This window comes from Malaya genurostris, chromosome 2 (genome assembly GCF_030247185.1).
Source record: "Malaya genurostris strain Urasoe2022 chromosome 2, Malgen_1.1, whole genome shotgun sequence".
In the NCBI taxonomy this organism is placed as follows: domain Eukaryota; kingdom Metazoa; phylum Arthropoda; class Insecta; order Diptera; family Culicidae; genus Malaya; species Malaya genurostris.
The window spans coordinates 199428123-199441025 of NC_080571.1; the positions used below are offsets into that span (position 1 = coordinate 199428123).

General features: G+C 37.6%; 1 protein-coding gene across 1 annotated transcript; it reads left to right on the forward strand.

Moving 5' to 3' along the window:
* Positions 1 to 1346: 1346 nt before the first annotated feature.
* Positions 1347 to 4216, forward strand: LOC131426975 (DNA repair and recombination protein RAD54-like). The gene is made up of 6 exons (XM_058589811.1): positions 1347 to 1495; positions 1555 to 2066; positions 2125 to 2620; positions 2677 to 3501; positions 3597 to 3760; positions 3829 to 4216. Exons 1-6 carry the CDS (start codon positions 1493 to 1495, stop codon positions 4181 to 4183), a joined length of 2355 nt encoding a protein of 784 aa, XP_058445794.1. The 5' UTR covers positions 1347 to 1492; the 3' UTR covers positions 4184 to 4216.
* The last annotated feature ends 8687 nt before the right edge of the window (positions 4217 to 12903 follow it).

The window sequence follows — 12903 nt, forward strand, 5'->3', positions numbered from 1 at the left end:
GTGACAACATAAACGATTTCTGAAGGCTTGTCGATTTGAGATACCACGACGTTATTAGTTGCTTTTTAAGCCATTGGAATTATATGACAATTTTCTGAAATAAATGTTTTATATTTCATGGCATTTTTCATTTCATAAATTTATATAAAAATCTGGAATCTCCCTTTTGACTTCAACCAATATATAAAATAGTAATTTTCTGGTATCTAAATTTGATATGAACTGATAGATAAATGTGATATGAACAGTACATTACATTTTACCTATGAAACACGTAACTTTTACTGGATTATGCATTAAACAGCTTTTAAATGCCAGTCCATTAAAACCTGCGTGAAAAGTAGGGTGGAAAATATTCACATAACTTTTCACGTAACTATAATATGATTATTATTTTGAGTGTGGTCATCGTTACTATTTAAACGTATAGTTAAAATATTCATAGCAAACAGGTTACGGTTACTACAAAATTTTTCTCAGTGCAGTGTAATATTGATTTCTCGAATAATGTTAACAGATCGAGTATCATTAGGGCATATTCAGTAGTGTTTTAGTTCTAGATGCATAATTTATGCCAGTTACAAAATTTAAATCTGAATTTTAAAACAAGAAAAACTGGCAGCCCCAGCAGTGTTTTACTCGTGTTTTAAATATACAAAAAATAGAACGGCATCGTAGACCAGTTTTAAATTTGACAGTAGAACTGGTCGAATAAATAAAACTAAAACGGATTGATGGGGATACATTTGTTTCAGTTTCATTTACATTATAGACCACCCATATGAATCTTTCAGCTGCTGAATTTGCTCTTAGTTTTGGATACTTTATTTGTTATTGTTTTGCACTTTCGAGCAGAAATGACACTAAAACTCTGTCAAAAAAATGCACTTCTGCTCGAAAGTGCAAAATCAGAGCAATACACGTCACCAGTGTTTTTCAAAGAAAAACGGCATAAATAAACGTTAGTTTTCGCACAACAAATTAAGGTCAACATTACCGTCTCAGAGTAAAAACTTTGTCTTCCACTTCCACTTTTTATAAGATATCGTTAAAAAGGTGTCGAGTAATGAGCATTACTTTTCATAGCTTTTAAAAGGGCATATGCCCCAATCACATGTTAGTAGCGAACTTTTCACGTAACTATGACGTGAATCTTTTTTTTGATTGATCACATTACATTTTTCCTATAAAACACGTAACTTTTACTGGATTATGCATTAAACAGCTTTTAAATGCAAGTCCAATAAAACCTACGTGAAAAGTAGGGTGAAAAATAACTCAAAAAACATAACTTTTCACGTAACTATAACATGGTTATTATTTTGAGTGAGTGTAATTGAATATTTGTGAACTTGGTCCGCTGAATCCGTTCATAGATAGAATTTTAATTCAAAATAATTGTTTAACAAAATAAACATTGACTGTTTATTGATCAATAATTGCAGCCGGTTTGAAATCTCACGAAACTAATTAAACAAGTTGATGCTTGAAAATGGTAAGAGAAAATCTAATAACTAATCTAATGAACAACTACATATTTTCAATCCAATCTAGCGTAAGAGTTTGGCACCGAGTCAAAGCACAGCGCTTTCTCCGTTAAATTCCGCATTCAAAAGTCCGATTTCGATGTGTCATAAAAGAACAAGAGAATGTCGAGAGCGATCTAAAAAACATTCTAAGGATGCCGAGCCTCCCCCACCAAAATTATTGGCCACCGAATACGAATTGATGATTTTGAAAATTCTTACCCGGCCGTTCAAAATTCCGATTCCGAATTATGTACCAGAACATACGACGCGATGTTTGGGTATGAAACGACCACCGGCGAGAAGGGCGCTTCATGACCCATTTGCCTGCAATGCCCTAGTATTGTACACACCGGAAGATCTTTCAGAACACGACAAGCTGAAGATGGACCAAAATAAGATCCAAGTTCACGTTGTCGTTGATCCGCTACTTGGAAATATTCTTCGACCACATCAACGCGAAGGAGTCAAATTTATGTATGAATGTGTTACTGGGAAGCGAGGGGACTTCCAGGGATGCATTATGGCTGATGAAATGGGGTTAAGTTTTGTTTAATTGATAAAATTAGAATGAATTAATTATGATTTTTCGTTGTAGACTTGGAAAGACATTACAATGCATCACGCTTCTGTGGACTTTACTTCGACAAAGTCCTGACTGTAAGCCTACAATAAGCAAAGCAATTATTGTCTGTCCAAGTTCGTTAGTCAAAAACTGGTATAAGGAATTCGGAAAATGGCTGGGGTGTCGCGTGAATTGCCTAGCGATGGACGGAGGTTCGAAAGAACACACTACCAAAGAGCTGGAACAGTTCATGGCCAACCAAAGTATGCGACATGGAACCCCTGTGTTGATTATTAGCTACGAAACGTTTCGACTTTATGTTCACATTTTAAACAATTCTGAGGTAGGAGCGGTTCTCTGTGACGAAGGACATCGGTTGAAGAATTGTGAGAATCTCACCTACCAAGCGCTAATGGGATTGAAAACCAAACGAAGAGTTTTACTATCCGGAACACCTATACAGAATGATTTGACCGAGTATTATAGTCTTTTACATTTTGTCAACCCTGGAATGCTGGGTACCACAGTTGTAGGTATTTCAGGATTTAATTGTTTTTCTCATACAATCAAACTCTTTTGTTTTAGGAATTTCGGCGTCAGTTTGAGAATCCCATTCTCCGTGGCCAAGATGCAAATTCAACGGAAGATGAGCGCAAAAAGGCAGCAGAACGTCTGCAGGAGCTGGCATCTCTTGTCAATCGTTGTATGATTCGTAGGACAAGTTCGTTACTGACCAAGTATTTGCCAGTCAAGTTTGAAATGGTGATTTGTGTGAAAATGACCGAGATACAGAACGAACTGTACAAGGGCTTTCTACAGTCGGATTCCATTCGAAAAAGTGTGCTAGAGAAGAGTGAGGTAAAGGCCAGTCTAACGGCTTTGTCGAATATCACCTCACTCAAGAAACTTTGTAACCACCCGGATTTAGTATACGATAAGATCCAAGAACGGGCAGATGGCTTTGAAAAAGCACACAAAATTCTACCAAGTAACTACAGTGCTCGGGATCTGCGACCGGAGTTTGGTGGTAAACTGATGTTGTTGGATTGTATGTTGGCCAGTTTGAAAATGAACACCAACGATAAAATTGTTCTAGTTTCGAACTATACGCAAACCTTGGATTTGTTCGAAAAGCTGTGTCGAAAGCGAAGCTACGGCTATGTTCGATTAGACGGAACTATGACAATCAAAAAACGTGGAAAAGTCGTTGATGAATTCAACAAACCAGATTCAAAAGAATTCATCTTTATGCTCAGTTCAAAGGCTGGTGGTTGCGGTTTAAATTTGATAGGCGCCAACCGTCTGGTAATGTTCGATCCAGACTGGAATCCGGCAAACGATGAACAAGCGATGGCTCGGGTTTGGCGAGATGGACAGAAAAAACCTTGCTTCATTTATCGGTTATTGGCGGTAAGCACAATTTAGTACAAATTATAAGACGCCTACAACAAACCAGAAATACTATTCAAAATTGTACTGATTTAACATTTTTTTCTCTGCTGTAGACTGGAACAATAGAGGAGAAGATCTTCCAACGTCAAACACATAAGAAAGCTTTGTCCAATACGGTGGTGGACAACGATGAAGATGGCGAGCGTCACTTCACGCAAGATGATCTAAAAGATCTATTCCGAATGGATGAGTCCACTCTTTCCGATACACATACAATGTGAGAAAAAGTTTTTTCATTGACTAACATGCAAACAAAAGTCAACCTGTATTTTATTAATGTTATAGATTCAAATGCAAACGATGTCTGAACAATAACCAGGTCAAACTACCGCCAGAAGACAGCGATTGTACGTCCGACTTGATGCACTGGTATCACTGCTCCAATAATAAAGGCATCCCGGATGAAATTCTATCCAAGTGCTGGGATATTACCAAGTGCGTTTCGTTCGTATTTCACCACCGTTCTAACAGTGCCGTTGTGGAACAGCAAATCGCAGAACAGAAACGAGCTGAAGCACTGAAGGCAAAAGAAGATGAAAAGAATGGAGCAGATGCCAAGACGTTAGACGAAGAAGACGAGGAGAAAGAAAATGAGGATTCCCTTTCCGATGATGATCGAGATGAAGATTTTGTTCCTTAAGATGTTGGTTCTGATAAAATTATTCGTTGAAAATTGTGTGAAATAGTTTATTTTCATTTCTCTACCTAATAAAAATTGAATCGGAAGTACAGTCTGACACATTTTGGGATTGTAATAGTAAGTTTCAAATGTACATAGATTGAGGATTGTTATATCGCTCGAATTTTGAAAAATGTTGCTGTAATCTTTTCATGAATCGAGAACAAAAACAATTATCATAAGCGCTTTGGCAGTATTTTATGGTTTTGAACAAAAATATGGTAGAAGAATAAATATTTCTTTAAAAAGCAAACACACTTCAATATGCTGAGAACATCACCTACGCTTGACTCGACTCGACCATGTGTTCCAGTCAAGTTTTGCTTGTGTCTAACGTATATCTAGGTTCTACAATGCACCTAAATGCGTGCAGTTATAATCCTCATCCCAGCTCCTTAGCTTATAATGTGAAATTGGCGTGTTGTATGTAGATATATATGTTAAGCCTATATCAAACCCAAAATATTTTTTTACATGTACTCATGCACTCAGGTTATTGTTGGTTAAAATGAATTCCGATCACACGTCTCGCATACAAAGCAAATCGATGCCAGGTCACCGTTCCATCGACAGCCCCGCCTCAATGTAATTTTTGCATCAAATGGATTCATAGATCACAGATCGACTTCCGATCTTTTGCGGATGGCAGACAATCGACAGGTATTTAGTTTATGTTTCACAGTTGACACCAAATCGAACTGCACAGTATAAAACTCTGACGTTTATAAACGACAACACAATAGCGGCCCTTACACGAGCATTAAAAGTGTCATTACTAAAAAGTAATGTCATTTTTAATGAACGTGTAAGGGCAATAATGATACAAATTTGAAATGTCATTACTTTAGTAATTAATGAAAATGACATTAATAATTCTCGTGTAAGGGCCGCTAATTATATGGTACTGTTTTTTTCTTTGCTTTGTTCTGCTCGTCAAATTCGTAAGCAGGGTTACCATTTATGCAGATATTGAAAAGATCCCCATAGAAAAACTATTTTTTTCGTTGATTTGATCAACTTTTTTCTGACAACCAAGCTAAAAAACTATAAGGATCAGCCACATGGGGTTGTTCGAGCCATTGATGTGGAACAAGGCAATCAAAATTTCTAATGATCTACAATCAAAAAGTTGAATCAATCCGAACCAACACCGAACATCTTTTGTCTTGATTTGCATTTGTTTTATAACCGACGAAATTACACCATTATCCCAAATGCATGCAATTATATCTTTGTACATACTTGCGATTTCGATAATTAAGCTTCTCTTCGCCAAGCTTGTTTTCAAGTTTTTTATGCAAGCAGTTTTTTTAGCGTTAAGTTTCTCTACCATTCTGCGATTTAGGTTGAAGCGATAAACTATTTCTCATTATCAATCGAGATCATCTAATATAAATTAGAAATTAATCTTAAGCATTCAAAAATTATCCAGGGGTAGTTGTCAATTTCTCATGGGGAAACGACATAACATGGAATTCCGAGCTTGCATGACACAAGATCAGAGCATACCAATTAAGGGCTGAGACTAGTGTGTTTTAGGGCATTTTAAAGGGCTATTTTCACGCTTCAAATCTGATTTTCTCAGAAACGGTGACGAATATCAAAAAACCCAACTGACAATCTCTTAGAGAATTAGTTTAGATTATTCTGTGAAAATTTCAGAATGATTGTTTGACTTTAGCGGTCGGGAAAGTCTTTTTTTCTGAAGGAAGAATTGCATAGCTGAAAACGGCAACATTCAACTTGTTCATTGAATATCAAAACATTTTACACATTTACGAGAGAGCATGGAGAGAAATGTAATACGCACAGCGAGCCACACGGTTTTACGCTAACAACTGGCCTCAGCCCTTAAAGCTTCAAATCGTTTTATGGCACGCTTTTGTCTTGCTGTCTAGCAGCAACCTACCTCTAGCATGCTACGAGTAGGACTGAAACGCTAGCTTTAATTTCGCTTCTATTTATAGATTCGCGTGCTTCCAAAAGCTTCGCTTTTGCATCGATTGACCAATCAGAGCGATGCTCTCTCATTGATTCATCGCTTACTCCTTCAAAACCGTCGTCTATGGCAGGGAAATCCAGTATGCCGGAGATTTTTAGCAGACAAAATAGGACACTGCTCGCTACTAATCAAAATTTCAATCATATATATAAATGAAAATACGTGGGTTGATACATTCAAATCGAAACGTAGAAATATTTCCTATCAAATGATGAAATAATATTAATAATTGATACAAAATAGACTGAGCTGTAAGTGTTTAAAACCTGACCACATTTCTACGTGTAGTTTTTCTTGAGTTTCTGATTTGCACCACTATATAGAAAATAAAGATGTGTTCCACATCAAAAGAGTGGAGTTAAGAAACTATGTCATAAGTTCAGCTTTGGAAGCAATCTACTATATTCAAAGGCAGAATTTCTGAGTCTACTCTTTTCGTTGGTTTCCTAATGTCAGACCTAATTAAAGAGCTCTTACCATCATTCGCCACATATTCAATAACTGTTTCAGTACACTCGACTTCCATCAATTACATTATTATCTAAGTAGTTTTAATTTCTGTAGTAGCATTAGATATAACACATGGATCAATAAGTCCCGAGACTAAAGCAGAGATGGCGCTCGTAGTAAACCAGTAATCACGTCTTTCTAGAGTACTAACCTTTGCTTGAAACGGGTCAAAATTTTAAGTCGATCCGACCAGAAACAGCTGAGTTATCGAAATTGGAGTAAAGTCGTTTTGTAGTTTGTTTAAAAAATGAAAAAAAACGAGTTTCGTGTTTTGATAAAACATTGTTTTGCCTTTCTCTATAGAAAGGTATTAGAATTGCTGGAAAAACCGACTTTCGAACGAAGCCTCGGAGACCCATAGTGTTATATACCATTCGACTCAGTTCGACGAGATCGGAAAATGTCTGTGTGTATGTGTGTGTGTATGTGTGTGTGCACTTTTAGAAGATATTTGAACGCGCTCAATTTTCTCAGAGATCGCTGAACCGATTTTAACAAACTTGGGCTCGGGCCATTGATCAAGTTCGAAGATCAAATGGCTGTAACTTTTGGTTTCGGAGATATGATTGTATAAGTGACGTAACCGACAAAAGGCGTTGAATTTGAACGCGCTCAATTTCCTCAGAGATGGCTGAACCGATTTTAACAAACTTGGGCTCGTTTGAAAGGTACTATCGGGCCATTGATCAAGTTCGAAGATCAAATGGCTGTGACTTTTGGTTCCGGAGATATGATTGTATAAGTGACGTAATCGACAAAAAGCGCTGTATTTGAACGCGCTCAATTTTATCAGAGATAACTGAACCGATTTTAACAAACTTAGGCTCATTTGAAAGCTACTGTCGGGCCATTGATCAAGTTCGAAGATAAAATGGCTGTGACTTTTGGTTCCGGAGATATGATTGTATAAGTGACGTAACCGACGAAAAGCGTTGTATTTGAACGCGCTCAATTTTCTCAGAGATGGCTGAACCGATTTGAACAAACTTGGACTCGTTTGAAAGCTACTGGCGGGCCATTGATCAAGTTCGAAGATCAAATGGCTGTGACTTTTGGTTCCGGAGATATGATTGTATAAGTGACGTAACCGACAAAAAGCGTTGTATTTGAACGCGCTCAATTTTCTCAGAGATGGCTGATCCGATTTTAACAAACTTGGGCTCGTTTGAAAGCTACTGTCGGGCCGTTGATCAAGTTCGAAGATCAAATGGTTGTGACTTTTGGTTCCAGATATATGATGGTATAAGTGACGTAACCGACAAAACACGTTGATTTTTACCGCTCTTATATATATAAGGGTGCCAAAATTCTAGGATCACCTCTATTTTCGTTAAGTTCTAGTGCTCAAAAGTTTAAGCACCTCGAAAAAAGCCTTCATGCAAAATTTGACCTAAATCGGACATGCGTAAGGGGTGCTGCCCGGTGGTAAAGGTTTGACAATTTTCGACCTTGAAAAAGCACCATAGGGGGGAGTACATGAAATTTCCAAAATCGAATTTTTTTTTTATGCCGAAACTCTTAAAACTGCATGAAACATCAAAATTTAGTGTCATCTCAAAAAGAATTTTTTTTGAAAAAATCAACTTTCTGGGACTTTTCTAAGTCCCAAAAAGTCGACTTTTTCAAAAAAATTTTTTTTCGAGATGACACTCAATCTCGACGTTTCATGAAATTCTAAGCCTTTTGGCATCAAAAATTTTTTTTCGATTTCGAAAATTTCATGTACTTCAAGATATATGAAAATTCCACTAAGTGGACTACGAAGGCTTTTTGCCTTTCTCTATAGAAAGGTATTAGAATTGCTGGAAAAACCGACTTTCGAACGGAGCCTCGGAGACCCATAGTGTTATATACCATTCGACTCAGTTCGTCGAGATCGGAAAATGTCTGTGTGTGTGTGTGTGTGTGTGTATGTGTGTGTGTGTGTATGTGTGTGTGTGTGTATGTGTGTGCACTTTTCGAAGATATTTGAACGCGCTCAATTTTCTCAGAGATGGCTGAACCGATTTGAACAAACTTGGGCTCGTTTGAAAGCTACTGTCGGGCCATTGATCAAGTTCGAAGATCAAATGGCTGTGATTTTTGGTTCAGGAGATATGATTCTATAAGTGACGTAACCGACAAAAAGCGTTGTATTTGAACGCGCTCAATTTTCTCAGAGATGGCTGAACCGATTTGAACAAACTTGGGCTCGTTTGAAAGCTACTGTCGGGCCATTGATCAAGTTCGAAGATCAAATGGCTGTGATTTTTGGTTCCGGAGATATGATTCTATAAGTGACGTAACCGACAAAAAGCGTTGTATTTGAACGCGCTCAATTTTCTCAGAGATGGCTGATCCGATTTCAACAAACTTGGGCTCGTTTGAAAGCTACTGTCGTGCCATTGATCAAGTTCGAAGATCAAATGGTTGTGACTTTTGGTTCCAGAAATATGATTGTATAAGTGACGTAATCGACAAAACACGTTGATTTTTACCGCTCTTGTATATATAAGGGTGCCAAAATTTTGGGATCAACTCTATTTTCGTAAAGTTCTAGTGCTCAAAAGTTTAAGCACCTCGAAAAAAGCCTTCATGCAAAATTTGACCTAAATCGGACATGCTTAAGGGGTGCTGCCCGGTGGTAAAGGTTTGACAATTATCGATCTTGAAAAAGCACCATAGGGGGGAGTACATGAAATTTCCAAAATAAAAAATTTTTTTTGATGCCAAAACTCTTAAAACTGCATAAAACATCGAAATTTAGTGTTATCCCGAAAAAATTTTTTTTTGAAAAAATCAACTTTCTGGGACTTAGAAAAATTTTCATATTTTTTCTAAGTCCCAAAAAGTCGACTTTTTTAAAAAAATTTTTTTTCGAGATGACACTAAATCTCGACGTTTCATGCAATTCTAAGCCTTTTGGCATCAAAAATTTTTTTTCGATTTCGAAAATTTCATGTACTCCCTCCTATGGTGATTTTTCAAGATATATGAAAATTCCACTAAGTGGACTAAGAAGGGTTTTTGCCTTTCTCTATAGAAAGGTATTAGAATTGCTGGAAAAACCGACTTTCGAACGGAGCCTCGGAGACCCATAGTGTTATATACCATTCGACTCAGCTCGACGAGATCGGAAAATGTCTGTGTGTGTGTGTGTGTGTGTATGTGTGTGTGTGTGTATGTGTGTGTGTGTGTGTATGTGTGTGCACTTTTCGAAGATATTTGAACGCGCTCAATTTTCTCAGAGATGGCTCAACCGATTTTAACAAACTTAGGCTCGTTTGAAAGCTACCATCGGGGCATTGATCAAGTTCGAAGATAAAATGGCTGTGACTTTTGGTTCCGGAGATATGATTGTATAAGTGACGTAACCGACAAAAAGCGTTGTATTTGAACGCGCTCAATTTTCTCAGAGATGGCTGAACCGATTTGAACAAACTTGGACTCGTTTGAAAGCTACTCGCGGGCCATTGATCAAGTTCGAAGATCAAATGGCTGTGACTTTTGGTTCCGGAGATATGATTGTATAAGTGACGTAATCGACAAAAAGCGTTGTATTTGAACGCGCTCAATTTTCTCAGAGATGGCTGATCCGATTTTAACAAACTTGGGCTCGTTTGAAAGCTACTGTCGGGCCGTTGATCAAGTTCGAAGATCAAATGGTTGTGACTTTTGGTTCCAGATATATGATGGTATAAGTGACGTAACCGACAAAACACGTTGATTTTTACCGCTCTTGTATATATAAGGGTGCCAAAATTTTGGGATCAACTCTATTTTCGTAAAGTTCTAGTGCTCAAAAGTTTAAGCACCTCGAAAAAAGCCTTCATGCAAAATTTGACCTAAATCGGACATGCTTAAGGGGTGCTGCCCGGTGGTAAAGGTTTGACAATTATCGATCTTGAAAAAGCACCATAGGGGGGAGTACATGAAATTTCCAAAATCGAAAATTTTTTTTGATGCCAAAACTCTTAAAACTGCATAAAACATCGAAATTTAGTGTCATCTCAAAAAAAAATTTTTTTGAAAAAATCAACTTTCTGGGACTTAGAAAAATTTTCATATTTTTTCTAAGTCCCAAAAAGTCGATTTTTTCCAAAAAATTTTTTTTCGAGATGACACTAAATCTCGACGTTTCATGCAATTCTAAGCCTTTTGGCATCAAAATTTTTTTTTCGATTTTGAAAATTTCATGTACTCCCCCCTATGGTGATTTTTCAAGATATATGAAAATTTCACTAAGTGGACTAAGAAGGCTTTTTGCCTTTCTCTATAGAAAGGTATTAGAATTGCTGGAAAAACCGACTTTCGAACGGAGCCTCGGAGACCCATAGTGTTATATACCATTCGACTCAGTTCGTCGAGATCGGAAAATGTCTGTGTGTGTGTGTGTGTGTGTGTATGTGTGTGTGTGTGTGTGTATGTGTGTGTGTGTGTATGTGTGTGCACTTTTCGAAGATATTTGAACGCGCTCAATTTTCTCAGAGATGGCTGAACCGATTTGAACAAACTTGGGCTCGTTTGAAAGCTACTGTCGGGCCATTGATCAAGTTCGAAGATCAAATGGCTGTGATTTTTGGTTCAGGAGATATGATTCTATAAGTGACGTAACCGACAAAAAGCGTTGTATTTGAACGCGCTCAATTTTCTCAGAGATGGCTGAACCGATTTGAACAAACTTGGGCTCGTTTGAAAGCTACTGTCGGGCCATTGATCAAGTTCGAAGATCAAATGGCTGTGATTTTTGGTTCCGGAGATATGATTCTATAAGTGACGTAACCGACAAAAAGCGTTGTATTTGAACGCGCTCAATTTTCTCAGAGATGGCTGATCCGATTTCAACAAACTTGGGCTCGTTTGAAAGCTACTGTCGTGCCATTGATCAAGTTCGAAGATCAAATGGTTGTGACTTTTGGTTCCAGAAATATGATTGTATAAGTGACGTAACCGACAAAACACGTTGATTTTTACCGCTCTTGTATATATAAGGGTGCCAAAATTTTGGGATCAACTCTATTTTCGTAAAGTTCTAGTGCTCAAAAGTTTAAGCACCTCGAAAAAAGCCTTCATGCAAAATTTGACCTAAATCGGACATGCTTAAGGGGTGCTGCCCGGTGGTAAAGGTTTGACAATTATCGATCTTGAAAAAGCACCATAGGGGGGAGTACATGAAATTTCCAAAATAAAAAATTTTTTTTGATGCCAAAACTCTTAAAACTGCATAAAACATCGAAATTTAGTGTTATCCCGAAAAAATTTTTTTTTGAAAAAATCAACTTTCTGGGACTTAGAAAAATTTTCATATTTTTTCTAAGTCCCAAAAAGTCGACTTTTTCAAAAAAATTTTTTTTCGAGATGACACTAAATCTCGACGTTTCATGCAATTCTAAGCCTTTTGGCATCAAAAATTTTTTTTCGATTTCGAAAATTTCATGTACTCCCTCCTATGGTGATTTTTCAAGATATATGAAAATTCCACTAAGTGGACTAAGAAGGGTTTTTGCCTTTCTCTATAGAAAGGTATTAGAATTGCTGGAAAAACCGACTTTCGAACGGAGCCTCGGAGACCCATAGTGTTATATACCATTCGACTCAGCTCGACGAGATCGGAAAATGTCTGTGTGTGTGTGTGTGTGTGTGTATGTGTGTGTGTGTGTGTGTGTGTGTGTGTGTGTATGTGTGTGTGTGTATGTGTGTGCACTTTTCGAAGATATTTGAACGCGCTCAATTTTCTCAGAGATGGCTCAACCGATTTTAACAAACTTAGGCTCGTTTGAAAGCTACCATCGGGGCATTGATCAAGTTCGAAGATAAAATGGCTGTGACTTTTGGTTCCGGAGATATGATTGTATAAGTGACGTAACCGACAAAAAGCGTTGTATTTGAACGCGCTCAATTTTCTCAGAGATGGCTGAACCGATTTGAACAAACTTGGACTCGTTTGAAAGCTACTCGCGGGCCATTGATCAAGTTCGAAGATCAAATGGCTGTGACTTTTGGTTCCGGAGATATGATTGTATAAGTGACGTAATCGACAAAAAGCGTTGTATTTGAACGCGCTCAATTTTCTCAGAGATGGCTGATCCGATTTTAACAAACTTGGGCTCGTTTGAAAGCTACTGTCGGGCCGTTGATCAAGTTCGAAGATCAAATGGTTGTGACTTTTGGTTCCAGATATATGATGGTA